Source organism: Primulina huaijiensis, chromosome 6 (assembly GCF_012295235.1).
Source record: "Primulina huaijiensis isolate GDHJ02 chromosome 6, ASM1229523v2, whole genome shotgun sequence".
NCBI classification, from domain to species: Eukaryota; Viridiplantae; Streptophyta; class Magnoliopsida; order Lamiales; family Gesneriaceae; genus Primulina; species Primulina huaijiensis.
The window spans coordinates 21,230,697-21,255,059 of record NC_133311.1 but is presented as its reverse complement, the minus strand read 5'-3'; the positions used below and the strand labels follow the sequence as shown (position 1 = coordinate 21,255,059).

At 37.0% G+C, this 24,363-nt stretch overlaps 5 protein-coding genes and 1 long non-coding RNA gene across 13 annotated transcripts; 2 read left to right on the top strand and 4 right to left on the bottom strand.

Annotated features, from left to right (window-relative positions):
• The first annotated feature begins 70 nt into the window (after positions 1–70).
• LOC140978237 (uncharacterized) lies at positions 71–3,436 on the top strand. 4 transcript variants are annotated; one of them, XR_012175544.1, is made up of 3 exons: positions 71–252; positions 489–1,967; positions 3,221–3,436. It is a non-coding gene; the product is annotated as an uncharacterized lncRNA (long non-coding RNA). The 4 variants fall into 4 exon arrangements; XR_012175543.1 differs by having other exon boundaries at positions 71–488; positions 742–1,967; XR_012175545.1 differs by having other exon boundaries at positions 71–1,156; positions 1,620–1,967.
• On the bottom strand, positions 2,464–4,074 carry LOC140978236 (lectin). Its single transcript, XM_073443104.1, has 3 exons — positions 3,773–4,074; positions 3,302–3,420; positions 2,464–2,931 (listed from the first exon to the last, which is right to left on the bottom strand). The coding sequence occupies exons 1-3, from the start codon at positions 4,016–4,018 to the stop codon at positions 2,562–2,564; spliced, it is 735 nt and encodes a 244-aa protein (XP_073299205.1). The 5' UTR covers positions 4,019–4,074; the 3' UTR covers positions 2,464–2,561.
• A 1,699-nt stretch (positions 4,075–5,773) lies between these two features.
• On the bottom strand, positions 5,774–6,756 carry LOC140978235 (protein PHLOEM PROTEIN 2-LIKE A9-like). The gene is made up of 3 exons (XM_073443102.1): positions 6,571–6,756; positions 6,348–6,428; positions 5,774–6,304 (listed from the first exon to the last, which is right to left on the bottom strand). The coding sequence occupies exons 1-3, from the start codon at positions 6,622–6,624 to the stop codon at positions 5,930–5,932; spliced, it is 510 nt and encodes a 169-aa protein (XP_073299203.1). The 5' UTR covers positions 6,625–6,756; the 3' UTR covers positions 5,774–5,929.
• A 501-nt stretch (positions 6,757–7,257) lies between these two features.
• LOC140978234 (peptidyl-prolyl cis-trans isomerase FKBP17-1, chloroplastic) lies at positions 7,258–16,015 on the top strand. Of its 2 annotated transcripts, none has more exons than XM_073443101.1 (5): positions 7,258–7,397; positions 7,478–7,921; positions 8,032–8,154; positions 8,305–8,421; positions 8,808–9,063. In XM_073443101.1, exons 2-5 carry the CDS (start codon positions 7,643–7,645, stop codon positions 8,925–8,927), a joined length of 639 nt encoding a protein of 212 aa, XP_073299202.1. In that variant the 5' UTR covers positions 7,258–7,397; positions 7,478–7,642; the 3' UTR covers positions 8,928–9,063. The 2 variants fall into 2 exon arrangements, 1 of the variants encoding a protein (XP_073299202.1); XR_012175541.1 differs by lacking the exon at positions 7,258–7,397 and adding an exon at positions 15,891–16,015 and having other exon boundaries at positions 7,490–7,921; positions 8,808–9,026.
• Positions 15,684–17,393, bottom strand: LOC140978233 (uncharacterized). Its single transcript, XM_073443100.1, has 2 exons — positions 16,521–17,393; positions 15,684–16,047 (listed from the first exon to the last, which is right to left on the bottom strand). Exons 1-2 carry the CDS (start codon positions 17,182–17,184, stop codon positions 15,695–15,697), a joined length of 1,017 nt encoding a protein of 338 aa, XP_073299201.1. The 5' UTR covers positions 17,185–17,393; the 3' UTR covers positions 15,684–15,694.
• A 1,220-nt stretch (positions 17,394–18,613) lies between these two features.
• LOC140978232 (probable choline kinase 2) lies at positions 18,614–21,797 on the bottom strand. Of its 4 annotated transcripts, none has more exons than XR_012175538.1 (7): positions 21,261–21,797; positions 20,365–20,486; positions 20,068–20,263; positions 19,648–19,765; positions 19,512–19,563; positions 19,295–19,407; positions 18,614–19,011 (listed from the first exon to the last, which is right to left on the bottom strand). XR_012175538.1 is itself a non-coding variant. In XM_073443098.1 (7 exons), exons 1-7 carry the CDS (start codon positions 21,630–21,632, stop codon positions 18,916–18,918), a joined length of 1,065 nt encoding a protein of 354 aa, XP_073299199.1. In that variant the 5' UTR covers positions 21,633–21,797; the 3' UTR covers positions 18,615–18,915. The 4 variants fall into 4 exon arrangements, 2 of the variants coding, with proteins under 2 accessions (XP_073299199.1, XP_073299200.1); XR_012175539.1 differs by having other exon boundaries at positions 19,295–19,395; XM_073443098.1 differs by having other exon boundaries at positions 18,615–19,011; positions 19,512–19,559.
• Positions 21,798–24,363: the final 2,566 nt, after the last annotated feature.

Sequence of the window (24,363 nt, the reverse complement as noted above, 5' to 3'; positions counted from 1 at the left end):
ATTATTAGGTTTTCAATTTATTTAATTTAAAAATAAAAAATAATTATATTTAAAACCAAAATATAAAATAAGTTGAAGTGAAGGTTTTCTCCAATTTGAGATGGCATGGTTATTTTGTTTTTCTTTAACGTTTGTGTCTTGGTTTGGATTTGTTCCTAGATTTGTTTCAGTAAGGCATTATCATTACTTTGCCCGGTGATAGAAACTTCTCGTTCATGTTATCATCATTCTCTTCCCCTTTTCAGTTGCAATGTGTCTGCGTGTTGTGAAACTAGATATCAACCCATTAATATTTCAAGGGGTACACAGTTAAACTGTGCTTGCTCTCATAGTATAAGTTCACTTAGCTTTCTTCATTATTTTTTAAATACGAGGCTGCTATTCTGGATGTGGTGCGAAAAACTTCCAAGATCACTTAATTCTTAGGAAAGAGGGAGGTCTCGTTGGGGATTCATCTTCTGATTATCTTTGGTGCATTGATCCCTTAGGTAAGGGTGGTTTAACCATCAATCTTGTCTGGAACAACTCTCTCTGCCTTGTTTACCAAATTCCGCTTTTCTAGTGGAAATTAAATTTATTTCCATGTTTAGCTCTACAAAACTATTAAAGTGGTGATATTGATACTGTAAATTATTGAGACTTTAAGAAATCGGTGTTTCTTGAGTAGCCAATATTTTTAAAATTAAGCTGTCAAGGATAGTGAATTGCTTGATGACTAAAACTCCACAAAAACTCCAACAGTTGCACTTGCGGTACTTATTTTCTATCCAGAAGGGTCAACCATGTATCTGATGTTGTGAGCATTAAACTTATTGAACGAGGAAAATTGGGTTGAAATATGATGGTGGTGTTGTGATCGTGTTTGACCTAAAAGTGCGAGTGGCTGTGATATTGTTTCAAGAGGGCCTATGAGAACTGCATTTGGACCCTTAGGTTCGGATCGTTTGCTCACTGTTTTTGTTTAGATGTGCCCATGGTTGTTTTGGTCTTCTGTTTGCTAACTTACTTTTAACAGTGAAAAATATTACTGACCTCTTCTTCTTTCTTGTGTACGGGACCACAAATTTTGCTCATGGCTATCCTAGCTTTGCTGTCTCTGTGAGTGTCTTGTTCAAAGGAAAGTCCGCCGCCGCTACAGTGGTATCTGATGCTCACAGTTAATAGTTCTTTTTCCAAATTCCATCGATTTTAGCAAAAAGACAGATGTCATGGATTGTAAAACAATTAGCTACTGAGATTATTACTTAAAGTAAACATCACAGATGTTCGCCTGATCCATAGACACATTTGTGTGTACCATGACTTACAACAGGAAATTGGCATCATCTCATTTTTTGTAGTTAATATATTATTACTTAAAGTAAACATTACAGATATCTTTTGCATTAAAAATATGATGAATTAATGAGTTTTAGTGAAAACTTATCTTGATTGTATTGAATGGCAAAGAAAAATGGAAGAAATGAGAAAGGATACGGGAGCATGAATGAAAGCACCAGTTAAATGGTTGAATTCACAGCTGCTTTGGATATCCTTGCACTTTTTTATTTTCTTACATTCCTTTCACAAGATATTATTGTTACAGTAATTTCTTATCTATTTGATGCATTTTTGAGCAGATAGTTGAAGAGGCTGGGGGGACAGTTTCTAGCATGGATGGGTGCAATTTTTTCGGTTTGTGATATATCTGTCTTGGTGTCCAATGGAATCCTCCATGCTAAGATTGCATCTTTATTCTATGTGATTTTGTTCACCCTTATAAATGAGCAAAAGGATATAATAATATGTGTTTTTGACATTCCATCGACTTGAAATGGAATACAGCTTCTTGAGAGAATTTGTCCAGCAACAGAGAAATCGAAGATTAAAGGCATTGATTTTTCACTCTGGTATGAACCTGAAAATTACTGCACGCAACCCTGAGAGCTACGGACTTTCTTCATGTCTCGACAAGAGTGATACTTCAGGTCAACATCACTATAATTTCTTTTGGTTTGTTTGTTTCTATATGATTTTTATTTTTCTAGTAGAAACATCAGCCGTTGACAACTTTGCCTACTTACTCAGATGTACTACTACAGACTGATGCGGAGATGAACTCTCTTTGTTAACATTATGAACACTTGCATTTTGAGGTTATATAATTAATGTTCCTACTGTCATGTCTATCTTTTATATTGACATAATTATAAATCGAAATATTAGGTCTGAGCAATCACTTTGGGCACTATCTATGCGAAGTTACTATCAAATTCCAACATTTGATAAGTTTGGTTACCGCATTTTTAGCTCTTCTGTTCCAATAAATAAACACCTACAGTAAAACCGGGTGACTCTAAAAGCACTCTTCCAACACAGACAGAAGGGGATCAAATTCATTGGATTATAAGAGGCATCAAACTAATAACTTCAATATTCCATAGTTTTGGTTCCCTTTTACTTTTTGAGGATGAAACAGGTGGATTAGGATTCAAGGAGAAAAATATCGTTTATTTTTTATACGGTAACTTCGTGCATGAAAGTATGAAACGTGTTATTTAAAAGTACTGATGTTCCTGAATTCATGCCTTTGGCTGGATGCTAACTCCTTTTATTAATAGCCCTCTCTTCCATTGTCCACCTTCGTATTCATATAGAGAAAATTCCATTTCTCCCACCTTCTCGGCAGAGGCTTTAACTTCTCCTGCTGGGATTTGTATCCATCGTCCTCTTGGCTTTTCCATAAGATTTTCTTTGTGTTCTTGTCTGCTTCCATCTGGTAAAGTGAGTCTAAGATTCACAGGAACTTCCCATCCATAAACAGGTTCATTTAGCTTCACTATGAAAATAACTTCATATGTAGTTCCCGGTGAAAGGCTAGCGATCTGAAATCTTCCATGTACCTCTAGCCAGCAGACGTCAAGCAGTTCGGCAGCCGCAATAGTCACATTACTGTACAAATACAAGTTGCATTCGACATAAGATTTTATATTGCAAACCCATCCTCATGTAGTAACGACTTAAAGTAAAACCTTTACAAATCATTCAAGCAGACATGGACACATGGTGTTCTAAATAATCCTAGAATGATTTTGCCTTGTGGAAATCCTCGTCGAATGTCTGTTATGCACTTCTGAACAGGGCTGATTACCCATATTGCTTCTATTCTGAGATGGCAATGTCTGACTATTTTGATATTCGTCAAATATTTGATATATAGACGGCCATTTTTCTTTTGCAGAAGTATCATTCATCATTCTTTCCTGAAGAAAACAACTTTCACGAGGTTGTTTGCTTGTCAACCTACTACTGTTGTGATTACCTGGACTCTTGGACCAAGGGCCAGTTCCAGAAGCGATTATCTTCTGCCCATGTTATTGAGAGATCTCGTGCAAACAACATGAAGCAGTTGTTATTAGTCTCCTTGTCAACCCAGTATTTCTGCAAACAACTGAATTACTGTGATAAGAACTAGAAAAAGGATACTCACTGTTCTTACTGGTAAAAATTTATATTTTCCATTGCTGACATACATGGTTACTTAATGTTGTGTAAATGATTGATGCTGTTTATTTTCCCAGAAGCATGGTGCAGCACTTCTGCCCGTCAGCCTTGCTCATAATCTTGATATGATGTTATGACAGTTATAATAAAATTGTATCATATTTTGGTATTCTTTCTTTTGAAATTTTTTTGTGCTGGTTTAATGGGAATATATGCAGCACTCATTTTGTATACCAATGTTCATCATAGTTGATCACATATTATACAGTGACAGAAATGGTTTACTCACCTTCCTGTTTTGATTCAAGAATATGCCAGCATAAAGCTGATCGTGCAGCTGCTGCATGTTTGTTGATGATTTTTCAATTGGTGAGCCGCCATCTTTTAATATACCTTCCCAGTTATGAGGCAGTGGAACTTGTGTTGTAGCAGAGCGAGTAGCTTTACCATCTGTGTTATATGTAATGGGTGGGTTTGTTGTTTCTTTTTTTGGGTGTGAAGCCTCATCTTTTTCTTGTGATGACCCTGCCCCCATAATGCTAAAGATGAGGAAGTCACCACCTTAAATATTTTGGTTGTTTTTTCTAGTATCAGAAATCCAGTTTTATAGTATTTGGTTTATACCGTGTACATAGATGTGGTGGTGTTGCGGGAAAGAAAAACATTTGCTTTTGAAATCGATGGAAAATTGGTGCGAATCGCACTCATAAAGCTCGCAAGCATCATTTTCCACTCATATCCAACCTGTTTGACAAAACCGTCTGCGGATGAAAATCAAATATCTATGATTCTGATTTTGGAATCTGATGCATGAATAGACATATGGGGTTTTCTCGGGTTTCGATAAGCTGACTTCTAGATATGATTTTCGCTTTTAACACGGTAGACGTTAGTTTACAATTAGGTGGTCACTTCTGTATATACTGCTATAATTCCACTAGAGGGCTTTCACGTTTTTCATTCAATACACTGTAATTTCAATCCCTTCCTCTCTCGCAACTTCTTACTTTTAAAAAAAGGTTAACAGGAGTAAAAGAGAGGATGCTGGCATATTGATATCCCTTTCGTGTATGTATGACATATGCGCTTGCTTTATTTAAGTCGGTTTCTACAAGCTTTAGCATATGCCAAGCGGCTCATTTCGATATTATCTTCATCTTTTTAGGCCCCCATTTTCTCTTTGCTAGATTCTATTCCCCTATCTAGCTAGCCACCACCTTCCGCGGGCAACTTAGAAATCAACACCAAACGTGTCACAAGATTTTGTTTGAACTCTTTGGCCTAAGCCTTACATGTGTTACCATTTCGATTCCTTTGACTTTTTTAGGTAAAAAAAAAATAGGTACGTGTTGAAAATTCGGCCTGTCTTTCTGAATTATGGATATCATTAAACTTTGATTTAGTATATTATTTATGAATATGTATCATACGAAAATTAAAACAAGAAACACAGGTATATATCGTTGAAATCACAACTCAGATATACAAAATTAAAGTATCAAATAAATAAAATTAGATATGTAACTATAATTTTTGGGTACAAGATGTTGCATTTTTTTTAGTCGATATAAGTACATATAATTGAAATTATGATATCGATATACGTATTTCAGGTACCAAATGACTCAAATTAAGATTGTATTGATAATATTAGAATAATATTTGTTTGATACTAGTAAAAAAAAATATCTTGTAGTTACTAAAATTTCAAATGTATGTATAAAACGTTCAAAATAAAATAGAGAATTACCAATTAATAGTATCAATCGACTCAAATTAGATATATGAACTATAATTTTTAGGTCTCTAAGTTCAAGAAGATGAAATGAAAAAACATGCGGACCGACATGAAAGTTAAAACTATTTTTTTCTCACGTAGAACTAAATATTTTGTTTGGTATCAGGGACTAAATCTATTTAACCTTAGTGCACTTGTACTTGCATTCTATGATTAAGACAACATATTCAGGGATTTATTTTGCTTCCGTGTATTCTAGAATTCGAGTCAAACACTGGACCGAGATAAAATAAGGGCATATAAATGTTCGATGTTATATTTTTCGTGCCAAAGGTACCTCAGTCCGTCTCAAAATTCTACGAGTGAGAAAAGCAAGTAATGATCCGTGTGCGTTGTTCCTGATTAGGCTGACGAATAAGATAACGAGGCAGAAGTAAATTTTTACATGAAAAGTAGGGTTCATATATATAACCAAATAATACAATGCAGATTACAATGCACAACTCTCGACAAACTTTAAATATCACAGAGTAATGAAAACTCCCTCAGGTGTCACATTAATCATGAGCTCTTTACTATATATAGCACCATATCTCCATCGGCCGCATTAATACATTCGAAGTAATTTATTATACAAAGACATCAAAATTAATAAAGATTCAAACATCAAGTATACGAATAAATATAATGTATAGTTTGTGTTGCTGATCATTTCTCTTTGACATAAGCATTGTGAATTTTGAGGCCACCCTTCCACTTTTCACTCCATACTTCATACAAGCCAAAGTAAAGCTTTTTATCATCAGGAGAAGATTTATCTGCACGCGTCAATTGCCCAGAAATCTTGAACCTCTGGGTCTCGTCGGGGTTGACTTGAAATTTTGTCCATGCAAATTTACCATCTTTCCCTCTCTTAACCATAAGGTAGAGAGGAGAGGCACCCCAGCCAAAGGCATCCGGCGCTAAGGATACTTCGAACCCCACTTCATAATCACTATTCGGATTTGTTTGGTCCACACAACCCGTAACCTCCAGCCAACTCACTTGATATAACTCTGCAGCCATGTCCCTGTAGTTACAATGCTAAGTGTCATTCCTCGATCGGTTATATATTTAAAAAGAGTACTATATANCAGTATCGGTCATCTTTACCCCAAACAATATTAAGATCTTGGGGTCGAATGATCATCTTCCCGGCACTAGGATTCTGCATGCACATTAAGTAAGTCATTAAAATTGATGACATCTCATCAACCGTATTACTATATGAACAACAATGATGATGCAAGCAAATATGTAGCAGAAATCTGTATACTTGATGATTAAATTAGTTCCAAGAAAACACATACCTCTTTGTATGTTAATCGAGAATTTCCTATGTGGTGTGGGTTATTGGAAGTCATTTCAAAATTGATAGGATGTATGTAAGTTAATTAATGAATATGAAGAAGATGTCAATTCTTCCACCGCACCACCATATATATAATGACGGGGAAAATGAAGAAGTTAAAAGGAATATGGTTTCTAGCGTTTGAATGGGAAAACCGGAAAAGGGAATGACGAAAGAACGAAGCAAGTGAGTTTGGAATATGAAAAAGTAAGGCTGCGTTAATTCCAATCACATTAAGCCACCATTTGGTGCTTGACAAACAAATGGCATTTCACTTCTGAATTCCTAATTCATTGTATCAAGAGATTCCAGTCCCCACCACACAAATAATATTCCATCTCACCCTCACACGCTTTCTCTTTTCCTCTTCTGCTTGCTTGCTTCATTGAAACTTGAGATTCTCCAAAAGACACACGAGAACAACCATTCATTTGCCACTTGATACCCCAGAAAAGAAGTAGAAGATTGAACCAAGAGGATTTTATTCTGTTTTATCATCCAAGCTCGAGACACAAATGCATAATACTATTCAAAAAGGCATGCAATTCAATTCCAGGAACGCTATGTAAGTTGATCTATACAATGATGTATTCAATTGGTAAACTTATTGCTTTTCTCCACTTTCCATGGTGTTTTCCCCCTTTATCCAAAAACCATGAATTTCTTAAGTTATAGGTCTTCTTCGCTGTTTCTCCACCATGTTCATTCTGCTTCCTTTGGCCACCACGCGGAGAGATTCAAAGAATACCGGAGCTAACCTGCTTTTCTTCATTTTATTTAGTTTAGGTAAAAGATATGTGCAGAGTGTTTATAAAAAAATTAAAAAATAAACATAAATTAATTGTTTTTATAATTTACAAATGTAGTTGCTTCGAAAGGAGAGAGGGCCCTTCAGTGGGCCTGAACTGGATTTGATCAGCATATGGACCTGGCCCTTCAGTGGGCCTTGATCAATTCAAAACAAGGCCCAAATAACTGCCGAGAGAGATCGTATAATTCCCAACCAATAAGCCCCTATCCTCCCGCCAATCATGTCCATTCACTTGCGACTGTCGCCTATTTTGCCCTCACCGTTTTCCATCACTCGGCTTCCTTCCTATCAGACATGTGCGTTGCCCACTACCAGAAGGAAAGCTCTCTCGCTGTTTACATTCACCTCCATTTTCACCGGACTAGGCTTCTCGGATCCTAATCACGCCTCCTCCAAGACCACCATTTCAGATTTTGTGGAGCTTCCCAACTCTGGCGGTGTCAAGGCTCTGGACCTTCGAGTTGGCGAAGGTGGGGATACTCCAGTTGATGGCGACAAGGTCTCGTCTGCCTTAATATTCTTTTCACTGTTTATTTACTTTGTGACTGGATGCTTGTAGAGTTCATGATTAGATTGTGTCATCCTGTTTCTCTAATTTGGACCGTAAAGGTAGCAATTCATTATTATGGAAGATTGGCGGCAAAGCAGGGATGGCGCTTCGACTCGACCTATGATCATAAGGATGAAAATGGAGAACCTGTTCCTTTTGTATTCGTCCTTGGTTCCGGAAAAGTAAGCAATGCTCTTCGATTTTCTAACTTGGAATGACTTCTTATCCTTTACAAAGATAGAAGGAAAGTCTTTAAACTAATAGTCAGTAAATATGTGTAACGTGAAATTTGTCAAGTAACTGATTCTGTTTGCCACATTTGGACTAAGTAGGTTATATCTGGAGTGGAATCAGCTGTAAGATCAATGAGAGTTGGTGGCATTCGCAGAATCGTTATTCCACCATCTCAAGGATATCAAAACATGTCTCAAGAACCGATTCCACCGAATGTATGCATGTGATCTCTGGAGTTATTCCGTTTTCTTTGCTTGGTTTTGGCTGAAGTTTCTCATATGGTACAGTTGTGTGGTTTGCTTGACGCCATTGTCAGAAGCTAGATGTATCGTGTCTAATCTTTCCGTAGGAGATTGCCAATCTCTATTTTGGGCACAAAATATTCTCGAACCAGAAAAACACATAAAGAAATAAACTGAAATATAATGAGCAAAGATAATTTGAAAAAGGGTCGATTTAAATAAATACCAAAATGTTGCAGCAGATGTCTGTTAAGACAACCTTAGGCCAAAACAATTCAGAAGTCAAATTATTATATTTGATCTTAAGATATCCTTTATTTTGGAATAAATGAATTGCTGATAGGTTCCCTGGTGTGCAGTTTTTTGACAGACAGAGGTTATTTACCACGATCTTCAATCCAACACGCCTGGCCAATGGAGAAGGCTCAACTTTAGGAACACTCATATTTGATATTGAGCTGGTCAGCCTCAGACATTGACTCATTTGTGGTGTATTGGTTATGTAAACCTATCATGTGCATATAAACACCATGTTTACTACATTAGATACAAGCCTGCAGTTGCTGTATCCGGCATTTGTAAATTTTCTTTTGCTACTTAGTATAATTTGGGTTACATGTCTGTCTGCTACCTCGTAAATATTCTGCAGATCGCTTGCCAACTAGCAGCTTGTATGCGCATGGATGATGTTAAATTGACTTGAAATGTTTGGGCCTAATAAATCGATTGTCAAGATGGGGGCCCAATAAAGAAGTCAAGGCCAACGGGTATATCAGTGGAGACGTCAATACAGTTGGGAACGATTCTGGTTTTCTTCTTGATTCACGGTTACGCTCAAGTAGAGAAAGAAGAAGAGAGAGTTTCAAAAATCTCCAGCTGAGATTGAGTTCAGGCGAGCTGAAATACTCCATTGATCCACCTACACAAGCTGCAAGGGAGAATAGTTACTGGGAAAAACTCAGGGCTCTAAATTTCTTGGGATTCTTGGGTATTGGGTTTGTGATAGAGAGAAAAGAAAAGAAGAGTTGAGTTGTAACCTGTGAATATTCTCTGATTCATAAATAAAATTGTTTTCCTCTTCCCGTGGACGTAGATCACTTTTGATCGAACCACGTAATCGCTCTGTTCTTCTTTTATTTCTTGTGCTTGATTACTGGAGTTGTGAAATCGTTGTTGTTTGTGATCTTGGATTGGTTTCTTCGTAATATCAAACTTGTTGACATTTATAACAAGTGGCGCCGTCTGTGGGAAGCTAAACCATATCGATGGGGTCTACAAGATTTGATATTGAACGATTCACAGGGCTAAATGATTTTGGATTATGGAGGGTAAAGATGAGGGCCATGTTGGTTCAACAAGGAGTTGTCGAAGCATTAAAGGGAGAAGCAGCTCTTTCAAAATCTCTAAATGAAAAAGAGAAGGCAGAAATCCTTGATGAAGCGCACAGCTCCATAATCTTGAGCCTGGGGGATAAAGTCCTTAGGGAAGTAGCAAGGGAAGAATCTGCTAGTGCAATATGGACAAAGCTTGAGTCTCTCTACATGACAAGATCTCTAGCCAACAGACTCTATCTAAAACAGAGGCTCTATTCTTTCAAGATGACAGAAGATAAGACCATCTCAGAGCAGATTGATGAGTTTAACAAGATCATTGATGATCTTGTGAATATTGATGTAAAACTGGAAGATGAAGATAAAGCCCTGCTATTGCTGAATTCGATTCCAAAGAGCTATGATCATTTTAAGGATGTTGTGCTCTATGGAAGGGAACAAACCATATCCCTTGATGAAGTTCAATCTGCAGTGAAGGCTAAAGAACTGCATAAGAAAATTGAAGGAAAAGAATCAAATGGTGCTGATGGCCTATTTGTGCGAGGTAGGCCAGAAAAGCGTGAACAAAAATGGCACAAGAAGGCTAAGTCCAGATCAAGATCAAACTCATCAAGAACAAGCAGTAATAAGAATTCCAAGACACCTTTTAAATGCTATCATTGCCACAAGCAAGGTCATTTTAAAAGGGACTGCCCTGATAGGAAGAAAGATCATGATAGAAAGGACGATGGTGAAAGTGATGCTGTAATCTCAGATGGTTATGAATCAGCAGACGCACTAGTGGTTCATCAAACTGCAACAAACAAGGAATGGATTCTTGATTCAGGTTGTAGTTTTCACATGTGTCCTAACAAGGACTGGTTTGAAGTTTTGGAACCAGGGGATGGTGGATTAGTACTGCTGGGAAATAACAAAGGTTGTAAAGTAATTGGAACAGGTAACATCCGATTGAAACTGCATGATGGCACTGAAAAATTGCTTCAACAAGTCAGGTACATTCCTGAACTCAAGAGAAATCTCATCTCACTTGGCATATTAGAAATGAATGGTCATACATTTAAAGCAGAAAATGGTCTGTTAAAGGTCATGAAAGGATCCCTGACCATCATGAAAGGAATAAGGAAAAATGGGTTGTACTCATTACTGGGAAGTACAGTGGTAGGAAATGCAGCCACCATACAAAATTCAGAAACTGGAATGGCAAGAATTTGGCACATGAGGCTTGGCCATGTTAGTGAAAGAGGATTAGTTGAATTGTCAAAACAAAACCTCTTGTGTGGTGACAAAGTGAATGGTTTAGAATTTTGTGAATTCTGTGTCTTGGGAAAAGCCAAAAGAGTCAAGTTCACAACAGGAACTCACAAAACAACCAAACCATTTGAATATGTTCATGCTGATCTGTGGGGGCCTGCTCAAACACAAACTCATGGTGGAGGGAAATATTTTATGAGCATTGTAGATGATTTCTCAAGAAGAGTGTGGGTCATTATCTTGAAAAATAAGACAGAAACCTTTGGAAAATTTAAGGAGTGGCACAAAATGAATGAAAACAAACTTGGATCTAAGCTAAAACACCTAAGGACGGATAATGGTTTAGAGTTTGTCTCGGATGAATTCAATGAGTTCTGCAGAAAATTAGGTATAACCAGGCATAAAACAGTCCCCTACACACCCCAACAAAATGGCCTAGCTGAGAGGATGAATAGAACTCTATTGGAAAGGGTGAGGTGCATGCTATTGAATGCTGGATTACCAAAACCCTTTTGGGGTGAAGCTGCTGTAACAGCAGGTTACCTGCTCAATCGATGCCCCTCTGTAGCTATAAATTTTAAGACACCAATGGAGCTGTGGTGTGGTAAACCAGTAGACTACAGCCACTTAAAGGTGTTTGGATGCAGGGCATACTCTCATACAAGACAGGGAAAACTTGATGCTAGGGCAAAGAGGTGTATTTTTATTGGTTATCCTCAAGGTGTCAAGGGTTATAAACTGTGGTGTTTAGAACCAAGTGAACAAAAATGTTTCATAAGTAGAGATGTGATATTTGATGAAACTAAGATGGGATATCCAACACATAACCAGAAGGAAAATCCCATAAATGAGACAGATTCAAGGGAATCCCAAATTGAGGTGGAGCTTCAAGATTTAAATCCACAGGAAAATAATCACAATAGTGGAACAGAAACTGAAGCTCAAGAAGAGCAATTACAAGAACATGAGGCTGATGAGCGAACTGATGAAATCAAGACTTATGCTCTTGCAAGAGACAGGAAAAGAAGAGCTATTAATCCACCATTAAGATATGGACATGCTGATCTTATATTCTACGCATTCAATGTGGCAGAGGACATTGTGTATGAGGAACCTAAAACTTACAAGGATGTTTTAAACAGCAAGGAAAGAAAGCTCTGGAAAGCTGCCATGGATGAGGAAATGAAGTCACTAACCAAAAACAGAGCCTGGATACTTGTGAATCGACCCAAAAACCAAAGGATTGTGGGATGTAAATGGATTTACAAGATAAAACAAGGAATCCCCGGAATTGAAAAGGAAAGGTATAAGGCTAGATTAGTAGCCAAAGGGTTCTCACAAGTGGAAGGAGTTGATTTCAATGAAATTTTTTCACCAGTGGTTAAACACACCTCCATAAGATTAGTTCTTGCTTTGGTTGCTCATTTTGACCTTGAGCTGGAACAATTGGACGTTAAAACAGCTTTCCTACACGGTGAGTTAGAAGAAACAATTTATATGAGCCAACCGGATGGATATACTATGGCTGGAAATGAAAACAAAGTCTGCCTACTGAAGAAGTCCTTGTATGGACTTAAGCAAAGTCCAAGGCAGTGGTACAAACGCTTTGATGATTTTATTTTAAAGAATGATTTTACTAGATGCAACCACGATAGTTGTGTTTACATAAAAAGAGAAAATGATAGGATCATGGCCTATTTACTCTTGTACGTAGATGACATGTTAGTGGCAAGTCATAGTAAATCAGAAGTTCAAGGAATCAAAGCAGTACTGAGTAAAGAATTCGAAATGAAGGACTTGGGAAGTGCCAAGAGAATTCTAGGCATGGAAATAATAAGAAACAGAAAGGATAGGACTCTATTTCTTACACAAGGGCAGTATCTTGAAAAGGTTTTGCATAGATTTAATATGCACAAGTCAAAAGCTGTAACTACTCCACTTGGACACCATTTTAGACTCTCAGCAGACCAATCACCACAAAGTGAACAAGAAAGAGCAGATATGGCAACTGTGCCTTATGCAAGTGGTGTTGGGAGTATCATGTATGGTATGGTGTGTAGTAGGCCAGATTTGGCACATGATGTGAGTCTCATCAGCAGGTTCATGTCAGATCCAGGTCGAAGCCATTGGGAGGCATTGAAATGGTCCCTAAGATACATCAGAGGCTCAGCTGATCTGGGGTTAATGTTCAAGCAACAGGAAACAAAGGAGAATGCTCTAATAGGATATGTGGATGCAGATTTTGCTGGAAGTATTGATACAAAGAAATCTCTGACAGGATATATATTCACTATGTTTGGTACATCAGTGAGTTGGAAATCAAATCTACAGTCGGTTGTGGCTCTTTCTACTACAGAAGCAGAATACATTGCTGTTTCAGAAGCCATAAAGGAAGTAATATGGCTACAAGGGATGGTTGCAGAATTGGGAATCGAACAAAGTGGTGTTAAGGTATATTGTGATAATCAAAGCGCTATACACTTAACCAAACACCAAGTTTTTCACGAAAGGTCCAAGCATATTGATGTGAAAATACATTTTGTGAGAGATGTTATCAGCAAAGGATGTGTGAAGGTAATAAAGATACCTACAGAAGAAAATCCAGCAGATGCACTTACCAAATCTCTACCTACAGCTAAGTTTAGGCATTGCCTGAACCTAGTCAATATGCGAAAAGCATGAAGCCCACAGGGGCTGGTTGGAAGGGGGAACATCTGAGTTAATGGAAACATTTGCAAGTCAAGGTGGAGAATTGTTAAATTGACTTGAAATGTTTGGGCCTAATAAATCGATTGTCAAGATGGGGGCCCAATAAAGAAGTCAAGGCCAACGAGTATATCAGTGGAGACGTCAATACAGTTGGGAACGATTCTGGTTTTCTTCTTGATTCACGGTTACGCTCAATTAGAGAAAGAAGAAGAGAGAGTTTCAAAAATCTCCAGCTGAGATTGAGTTCAGGCGAGCTGAAATACTCCATTGATCCACCTACACAAGCTGCAAGGGAGAATAGTTACTGGGAAAAACTCAGGGCTCTAAATTTCTTGGGATTCTTGGGTATTGGGTTTGTGATAGAGAGAAAAGAAAAGAAGAGTTGAGTTGTAACCTGTGAATATTCTCTGATTCATAAATAAAATTGTTTTCCTCTTCCCGTGGACGTAGATCACTTTTGATCGAACCACGTAATCGCTCTGTTCTTCTTTTATTTCTTGTGCTTGATTACTGGAGTTGTGAAATCGTTGTTGTTTGTGATCTTGGATTGGTTTCTTCGTAATATCAAACTTGTTGACATTTATAACAGATGATTTTAAACATTTGCACCATCATTATCAGACATTACCTGCGAGCACAAAAAGACTTGCTTCATTCGGAAGTATTGAACTAAAATGAGCAGAATTATGCGATTGTCTACTGACCAATACACAAAATAACAGATTATGATGTCCATTGAGTTATAAACATCAGTGGCAGCTAATAATGAACTTTTGCCATAAGCATCTGCATCATCCTCAATCTTGTTCATGCATAACTCCACCTCAATTCTACATCTATCCTCGCACCTGTTGACCAAATACAAGTGTCATTCCCTCCATGACTTCATTTTTGCTTTGCCACCATCCTAATTTCCTCCGGCCCATCACAACTCAAATCACTCTACCGTTGCCGATTCCTACAATAAAACCCAGTTTCATTCTTTTTCCCTGCCACAGCAATTCAATTTCCTTGTTTCTCTCTCTTTTCACCGCCCAAAGACCATTGAATGGGAGGAGTTTCTGATCTCTTTTGAATAGTAATTATTAATCAATGTTTTACCGTGTTTCAATGTGAAGAGTGCTCAATCCTTGGCGGTATTTATAGAGAGAGTTCATCAGATGATAACTAGCCAGCAGCTAGCTATATCGTACGTACTTTCAAATCTTAGGTGGACTTTGGAGATTGGAAAATGATTACAGATGTTGTGTGGAGACTTTCATGATTTAATGAACGCGTGTACATGGAATTTCTTGAGCAGTAGTAAATGATGATGTGTTAATATTTAATTAAGGGTGTTTTATTTTGCAAAAACTTGTGTGAGACGGTCTCACGGGTCGTATTTTGTGAGACGGATCTCTTATTTGGGTAATTCATGAAAAAATATTACTTTTTATACTAAGAGTGATATTTTTTATTGTGAATATTGGTAGGATTGACTCGTCTCACAGATAAAGNTTTATATAAAAATGATTCTTAAAATGATAATAATTTATAAATAAATAACAATGACAATATTAATCCTTTTTAAAATTTTAATGAAATATATATTTCACAATTAGTAAAGCTATGGAATTAGTTAAGATTAATAATCTAATAATCATATATTAAATTTGTATTGAAAAAATAAAAATATGGTTAAAGAAAATTAAGGGACATCTCAACTTGGAGTCTGCTAATGTTTGACCACCATACCTCTTGCATGTGAATTACATATATATTAAAGAAAATTAGTTAATGACCAATAAATATAATAATGATCACCAGTTCTATACAATCAATAGGTGAGCGGTCGCGTGTTTACACGTCATAAAAAGAAAAGATGACAGATTATCTATAGAAAAAAATCTTGATTCGATATATAGCTCAAGATCAAGATTCATTTTTTCGAGTGAATTAAGGTCAAGTTTTTAGTATTATTTAGAGGTGTTGGGTTGGGTTTTGTGGTAAGAAGCAGCCAAAGCAAGTATGGAATTTGCGAGTTTGTTGATGGCATCCACCAGACCATTAATGCATTGCCTGTTCGTTTCAACCTTTGACTCCTCAATTTGCAGCCTTCTTTCATGCAAACTCACTACTTTTTTGTGTCTTTTCTCCTCTCTCCCCTCACAGGCCTGGATTACTTCTGCTATCATTGTAGCGCTCTTTGATATTGCGGTGCCCACTTCGTGTAATGTGCCATCATCGCCGCCGCTTCCTTCCCCTCTTCCGGTGGCTCTTGTCTTCCTTCTCTTTGCCGGTGAGTCCGAATACTCGCTTCTGTCGGGATCTAAGCTGGCACAGATTTACACAACTCAATAATGGAGAGCACGATGAATGATTAAGTACAATATTAGTAGTGTAATTGATGAAACATGGCAACGAGGGAACCGGACATTACTTCAAGGACTTAATATGGATTAATCAGCAAGCTGCAGTCTTTTCCTTGGTAAAATGTAGAAGAAAACTTACTGGACTTCATATGAACAGAAAATTAAATCTGAATCTCACATTAATTTACTCGGGAAACATATAGTGCATTAATGATTTCTTAAAAATATAACAAGCATCGATTTTGTAGCAGAAATTGAGCATTATAATGAAGTACCAAACTAAACGACCAAGAATTGATTTGGACAGGATAGAGAGGGATAATGAAGGAAATTAAATTCCGGGAGATGAATAAATCGCATTAAGGCATATATGCATCGTGTCTGTGAGAGTGTGTGGGAGAGAATAGATAGCAAGAACGTATATTATTACCCACTGAAGGAAACGGCTGAATAAAGGGAAACGTTGGAGGCTCCGCTGATCTTTGTACCGGTGGAGGGATCGGTGGAACCAGCTGAATAATGGGGTGTTCCATTGAAGGGGGAAGTGTTGAGGCTGCCTGACGAAAAACATGAGAAGTAGATTTTTCCACAGCTGTGAGCAGCATAAGGGCATTTGAACCGCCTGCACCACAACCACTCATGGCCGCCGCCGCCGCCCTTGGACCTTTTCTCTCTACCACCTCCACCAATGCCTCGTATGTCTGCGGCAACATATTTGGAGGCAGGTTGTTTTCTTTCCTCTCGTTCTTGTCCATCCCCCAATAAGAATTTTCTTCATCTTCTCCCCCTGATTTCTCCGCTGATCTCCTTTCGTACTCTCGAACCCTTTTGAAATCTCTCATCAAATTATCCCACTTGTCATTGCACTGGTTTTGGCTCCTGAAACAACCGTTTTTCCAACAATAATCCTCCACCCATTTCCACCTCGGCTCCGCCGGTTTGCCCCTCTCGCCACCGTCCCCCAACCTCTTCATCCTCCTCTCATCATCCATCTTCTTCGCCTCAATTAGAACCATTGTTTCTTGAAGCGTCCAGTTCCCTTTTCTATGGTCCCTGATCATCACATTATTAGTGTCACCTATCGACAGATCCATGCATGCAACAACTCGCAGCCGAGGCAGAGAGCTTAATTAAGTTACGCCACCCGTGAGATGGACGAAAAAGACATAAGACGAGTGTACTTTTCAACTTTTAGTTTCCTTATTTCAAGTTGGAAGATTAAAGAGAGGTAATCGTGTAACAGAAGTGCGGTAATGGTATGATTTACTAGCATAATTAAACACATGACAAGGATTAACTCTGGTTTTCGAGTTTGACGCTCTTGCTCTTGGCTGGTGTATCAATCAATGAGCAGTGAGCACCCACTTTAAATGGTGGAGAATCTTTGAATTTTCAAAGTAGAAATAACTACTAATTCAAGCCACTAGATTTGAGACGGGTACAGTAGCATGTCATAATTATTAACCCACCATCAATTCGACAAACCCGAGAAAACTTTTCAGAGAGTGAAATTATGAGTGGTGTGAGTTCTTTGGTTTACAGCATTGCATGCATGGGAGGAACTGAAATACTATGATTTTAACGAACTACACTCCGCTGTAGTTAACACGCTGCACCAATCATACCACCAAATCTTCGTACATGCATGAGCTTTCATTAATACAATAAGGTCAAAAAATATTATAAAAACTTTACTTTTCTCTCAGATGAAAGTGAATGGGAGAAGCTTTATAAAAGAAAAATATTCAAGAGAACTAATGCAATACTATCCTAACTATAAAACTAAAAGACAAAAACTTGTGTGAGACGGATATCTTAAATACTGAGATTAGCAAAAATTTTAGAGTTACCTTAAATGTACAGTAAGAGATATACACATATTGTTTTTAAGATTATAAAACTATTTTAAATATATTTTAATTTGTATTATTTTATAATTTCAAAAATAATATATAATCTTTGTTGTGTTTATAATATTTGTAAGTTTTATCAGGGAACGTCAACTAGAACACGAAGAGATGCTTTGACTGATTCTGGGGCTTTGACCGAAAGGACAGACCATTGGGGGCCACCCAATCCCATGACCCCTCGCTGTCCTCACATTTTCTTGGACTCTAGCCTGCATCTCCCCAACCCTACACCACCACAACTCTACGTCTCTACCATTATCACCTTTTTTTTTTTTTTTTATGTATATACAAATAAATTTAATAGGATATTTAGGAATAGGAAGGGGTGGTATTCCTTTGGACATGAGAGCCGACCATTATAATTTTTAAAGATAAACAGTTTTTCTGGAAGTCGGAAGTATTTCATCTAAAAAAGCATTTATCTTTGTACATGAAATCCGCTAAAAAGTCAATAGTTCTCACATATATTGATAAATGTTCATGTTTAGATACACCGTTGGTAGTGCTAATAGCATCTCATTTCCCCATATTTTGAATCCAAAACTGTGCCGAAATAAAATTGATAATTGGTAATGACCTAAAAAAAATTAAAACTTGCACTAAAAATTTGAACTAAAACACACACACTCAGAACATTTCGGATTTATTAAAAAATAAACTGAGGAAAGTGGTCAAACAATTATCCGATAGTGTTACATTCAAGTCACACCAGGTACTCCAGAGGGTGTTGACCATATATGGATCGAGGGTATGGGTATGAGTAATGCTCTAATTAAACTTGCTGTTTATTCACACATCACAAGTGCCAGAATGGGATATTTTTGGCAAAAAATAAAAAAAAAAATATTAAAACAAGACGACGTAGAACAACAAAGCGGTACCATTACATCAACTTTTAGTATCTGTTTTAGAACTTCAACATTTCAGTGCTGCAGATTTCTTCTCCCAGTACTGTCGAAACCTTTGTCTTGCATACTCAATATAGTCGAAATCTATTTTGTTAACATGTTCCTGATACAAGTTTAAAAAGATTATGAGAAGCTTGAGGGGTTTAATTAATTTTAGACAGTTACAAAACCAGCAAAAATTTTGGCACGTTTTGATGTCTTCAGATCCTAAAATAGTGACACCAACTTAAACCGTTTGGGTTCATCTTATTCTCATTAAAAGGAATTTTTCTGAGAGAAATAAAACATAAACACAATCAAATTTGAACGCAGATTAAGTATTGAAAGATGTTGATGCGCTGGGATATTGAAATCCCGTAATATCAAGGAGTTTAGGTAGCGAATACCGAGATTATGCCCCATAAGCCCCAGAGGAGATGGCTTGCAAGAGTATACTTCTCCACTAGCTCTACTAACTGCTCAACCTCAAAGTCACTAGGTTGACGGCCTGCACAAAACTCTGGTGGTTCAAAGGAAATTCGTAGTGCATCTTATACTTTGTTTATGAAACGATTCACGTCAAAAATAAAATCATGCTGATAAACTTATCAGTCAATGCAGTACCTGAGCAACTCAGATATATATGCAAGAATGTTTGACGCTCTTTTAAACCTGGCTACACAGCGAAGATATTAGTTTTCAAGGGATTATTTTGCATATCCATTATCATATTGCTCGAGGAATAAAAGCGAAAAATTACCCGGATATTTACTGTAGTCCAAAATATGAGGGGTTTCTGTATGGTAGTCAGCAGCCATCTCACAGAAATGATTCGCAAGATCGAAAGCTATGGGGTTGTAACTTGCATATTCATAATCCTACAGTGCAACATAGATCAAAAGGCAATAGACATATGAAACAAAAGATCAATGCAATATGACAAAACTAAGTTGGCTTTTATTTTGCCTTGATATATTGCATTAGGAAGCAAGTACAAGGTATCCTAAGTCCAAGGAAATTTGCAACATTAGAATCAAGATTCTGTGTGGATCGAACAATTTCAGCTGATGGATTTGGAAGAGTAAACAAGAGATCTAATTTCTTAAATTCACATTTAACAATAATGATTTTTGTGTTTTGCAATCACAGATAACGTTAATCAGAGCATTGCCATACTCACAATTATGGTAATTAATTTGGTTTCTTCATCCATCATTATGTTACCATATTGCAAGTCGTTGTGGCAGAATCCTACAAGCTGATGAGCAGTAGTTAAACTCTTTTTCAATGCAGATATTTCATCATTCATGACACTCAACTGGAAGGCTTCCGCTTCTTGTGGCGAAGACAATCGTTTGGCATCTTTAAGCCAGTTACTGAACCATAAAAGGGAGGAACTCTAACGTAAGAATCTTTAAATAAATAATTCAGCGACATCAATCTATTGAATCAACTGCTGAAGAGGAGATAAACGTACAGCAATCTATCCCACAGGACAATGCTCTTGGACCCGGTCATATCTAGATTATGAAACTCCTTCATTTTAGTAGCTATGAGAGCAGATATCTCAGGATCACGCAGATCAGATGCTGTAAGTGTCTACAATGAGACAACCAAGGGAAGATAACATTAGATAATTCAACATTTTTCTTAACAAAGCCCACCACTCGTGCCAAGACTAGAGTTTTGGCACAAACTGCTGTCAGTAAATAAAAATGATAATAAGCTAATTCCAAATGAGCATGTTTCATGAGCTACCAGCATGAATACCCATGAAATAATCACCCACTACCTAGGCTCTGGTCTATGAACTGATAGCAGAGACAAGATGCTTGAGTTGCCATAATAGAGCCTCTCATCATGTACATTTTTTTATTCAGCTCTTGAGAGCCCACTATCCGGCCAAATACATTTCTTGAAGACACCTTCGCCCCATGTCCCAACCACAAAAAACTCCAAACATAATAAGCCAAACAACTAACTTGAAAAGACAAAGATATTGATGCCATCTTTGATTCTAGACATATTGGTTGGAGCTCCTCGAAATAGCTTTATGAGTCGATGACATTGTTATGGCTCCTAGAAGCCTGAGCTTTCGGAAGAATCGACATGAAGTCAAATGCTTGAAATCCCAGAAACGTGAAATGTCATATATTCTGTTAAATTGATTTTGGGTGGCTTTGTTGGCTAAGCCTAATTTGTAGGCGTATACTTTTGAGTATGAACATATGCACGGGCGTGTCAACAAACCGAACTTGCAAGAAACATAGACGTGTATGAAAAGCTACAGTCAAATGCACAACAGAGGAGCATACACTATTTACAAGCACAGCCAACCGGAAACAGCGCGATATCAAACCTAATGAACCTTACCCGAGCGCGAATGAACTCTTCGACGCGTCCAGTAGAGAAGCGTCCAAGCAAGAGAGGGCCCTGTCCTTTCCTGGACATGAATTCAAACGTGCGTATCTCGTTCTCGCGATCGAAAAATATGTCGACGCCTTCACCGTAAATCCTGACCAGAACTTTCCTGGATCTCGGATGCAATTCATGTGTTGAATTGGTGAGCCATTTGATCTGGTACACCTCGTTAGTCATAGCACCCTTGAGCGGAATCACTTGCAGCGCGTTCGCATCGGCTATGTCGTCCCATTGCGCCGCCACCGTTTTCAATATCATCATCGCCTCATCCGGAATCCGATGTTCTTTTCTTTCACAATTGGTTGATTTATCCATGGATCCCATAGATAAGGAATAAGGGATTGAGTTGTTTTTCGATGGTATGGAATTCGAAAGGTTGAGATTCAGCGAGCTTGAACTCGGAGGGAAATGGAGAAGGGCAATGCGAAGACTGCTGACGAAACGAATACACGAACACCTGTTGCAATGCCGTTTCCAGGTGGCGGTGTTTTACCGGAAACTGAATGCATGTGCATTTCACGTGATCGATAGATAGTTTAATAATATATATACTCTCTCGACCACACTGTATTATATATCCCAAAAATTCTAGTGAGACAGTGTCATAGGTCGATTTTGTTAAACTAATTTTTTATTTGATCCAATTTATGAAAAAAAATTTAATTTTTATACAAAAAATATCATTATTCATTATAGTTATGTATCATATCAATCTGTCTAACTGATATAAATATGTGAGACAGTTTTACAAGAGACTTACTCGTTATTTATATTTTTTATGATAATGAAACACATAGCCGTTATTTTTTTATGTGCATGGGGTAAATTTTTTTGTTAATATTAGTTTGTAAATCATAACCAGGTAAATTGTATTCAAAAATTTCCGAATTAATGCAGTAGTTTGTAAACTACGCTAGTCAAGTAAAGCGCACTGGGAAAACCTTATATAACAAGCTTACCCGAGAACATTTTGATAGGGAGACCAACTATATTGTGTTGTTATTTTTATGAATTTCTCGACAAATTGTTAAGATTTTGACTTTAACCTAACTCAAACCCAAAAAATAAGTCAAAAAGAAGATTGTCTACGTATATTTATACAACTCTCAAATATTTAATTTATCTAACGTGGGACATTTAACATTCCCCTCAAACTCAAGAATAAATATCTGGATCATAAAGTTTATCAGACTTTTTCTCAAAATAACTAAAAAAATCTGAAATTGTCTAGTATAAAATCAATATATTATTTGCATCACAAATGTAAAAATAATGATTACACGGTGAGATGAGAGTAAAAAATATGATTAGGGTTTGGATGCCCTTAGCTAACTTTGATAGTGTCCAAGATTTGTGCTCGAGGGGGCCAATTGATATTATAACCCGTCGAGAAAGCAACTTTTGGATAGAATTATACAAGAAGTACTATTTAATTCTAAATAACTTTAAATTATTTTTAAAATTGTAGTGTCTAACTCGTGTAAATACTCATAACTTAATATCACTTAATTTTTTTAGTCATATTCAGTGATGACACGAAAAATGAACTCCTCGGGGGTATTATGAATACATATTAGTTGGTCATTTTCAACTATAAATAAGCAAGTATGATTTAATCTAGAGATATGGAACGAATGTGTCCCTGGAAACCTTTTTTTAATGACGTGATAATATGCAATCGCTATCTTTCGGATTTCGGTGTATATTGTGTAAATAATCATATGTGCGCAATAGTATGGAAATCACGCTAGTTAGATAATCATTTCAAACTTTTTCGTATATATACAGCTTTCAAAGTTTTATGTAGAAATTCGTGGAGACAATTAAATCTATGAATTGCTAATACTTCGAAAGTGAATTATAACTTGAACTACAAAGCAAGGAGACATCCGATTCAATTGGAGCATGTATGGGAGAGCAATTACACAGATGATGGAATATTCTTCGCAGCATAGACGAAGTTGACAAGACAATGCAGTGTACATGGAGGCACAGCCTGACTCGGCCTAATTAGTGTCTTCGTGGTTTTGTTTAGGTGTATGTACATTTGTTAGCTACGCATTCTGATGTGATAAGATATGGTTTTTATTTTTTCTTTTAAAGCACATGCCTTATATATTCACCAACACAAAATTGAACATTTACTAACAGGTCGTGTCCAGGCAGACGACGGTAATTAACGAAATTCAAATGGAAATTACATAAAAAAAAAAATTATTATTTTTTGATTGAGCAGAAGTATCATCTGTAATTCAATCTGTTGCTGCTATGAATGACGTGATAAAAAAGACTGAAGGGCCAAAAAAGCTAAGGTTGACAAAGCCAGGGAGGCGACAAAGTTCATTAAAGGCCATGGTTGGCGAAGGGAACATCGCAATTTCCTCCAATCACACCCGACAAAATTCACTCAAAACTATTAAAGCAATCCGCTTTACTCATATGGTGCGAGAAAAATGCAATAAAGGCGCATTTGGAAAAAAAAAAAAAAAAAGCATTCAAAATCGAACGCTTTAAGGATTTCGTGACACTAGCTACATGTTGAGAGTCTAGAAGGTCTCATACATATATAGATTTATACATCTTATAATACATAAATATATATATAATTGGGTTATATTTATCAATATATCGTGCTTCTCTCGTTTTTATCTACATTGAGATATATATCATCTATTAGAATAGTATATTCACACTGCATCAAAGAGTCCAATTTTAACTCGGTTATGTGGACTCTTATATTTTATATGAGTGTACTATCTTAATGTTAGCATGATCTCAACCAAATAGATGAATATTACTTTGTGTATGCATATATTCATTTTTCCGGTTGAGTTCAAGCTATCTTAATGATACTATCCTAACCTTAAATCTAGCGACACGTGTTTTGTCATATTAACATTGTCCACATTAATATATTAACAGTTATCGAGATACGACTATTAGATACACCATTCACATACTACTCTCGTTCACTCGTTTTTACCTTAGTAAACAATGATGACATATTGTTATTATTGTCGGCATACCGAATGATCTGAACAACAAACGAGGAGTG

Coding starts and splice junctions, on each gene's coding strand:
- LOC140978236 (XM_073443104.1), bottom strand. CDS start 4,018: ATGGGGGCAGGGTCATCACAAGAAAAAGATGAGGCTTCACACCCAAAA. Junction 3,421..3,772: donor TCTTGAATCAAAACAGGAAG/GTGAGTAAACCA, acceptor AGTTGTTTGCAG/AAATACTGGGTTGACAAGGA. Junction 2,932..3,301: donor CCCTTGGTCCAAGAGTCCAG/GTAATCACAACA, acceptor GTATTTGTACAG/TAATGTGACTATTGCGGCTG.
- LOC140978234 (XM_073443101.1), top strand. CDS start 7,643: ATGTCCATTCACTTGCGACTGTCGCCTATTTTGCCCTCACCGTTTTCC. Junction 7,922..8,031: donor CTCCAGTTGATGGCGACAAG/GTCTCGTCTGCC, acceptor TGGACCGTAAAG/GTAGCAATTCATTATTATGG. Junction 8,422..8,807: donor AAGAACCGATTCCACCGAAT/GTATGCATGTGA, acceptor CCTGGTGTGCAG/TTTTTTGACAGACAGAGGTT.
- LOC140978233 (XM_073443100.1), bottom strand. CDS start 17,184: ATGGATCTGTCGATAGGTGACACTAATAATGTGATGATCAGGGACCAT. Junction 16,048..16,520: donor TCAGCCGTTTCCTTCAGTGG/GTAATAATATAC, acceptor GTGCCAGCTTAG/ATCCCGACAGAAGCGAGTAT.
- LOC140978232 (XM_073443098.1), bottom strand. CDS start 21,632: ATGGGATCCATGGATAAATCAACCAATTGTGAAAGAAAAGAACATCGG. Junction 19,408..19,511: donor TATATATCTGAGTTGCTCAG/GTACTGCATTGA, acceptor TTGAACCACCAG/AGTTTTGTGCAGGCCGTCAA. Junction 19,012..19,294: donor GCTTATGGGGCATAATCTCG/GTATTCGCTACC, acceptor AACTTGTATCAG/GAACATGTTAACAAAATAGA.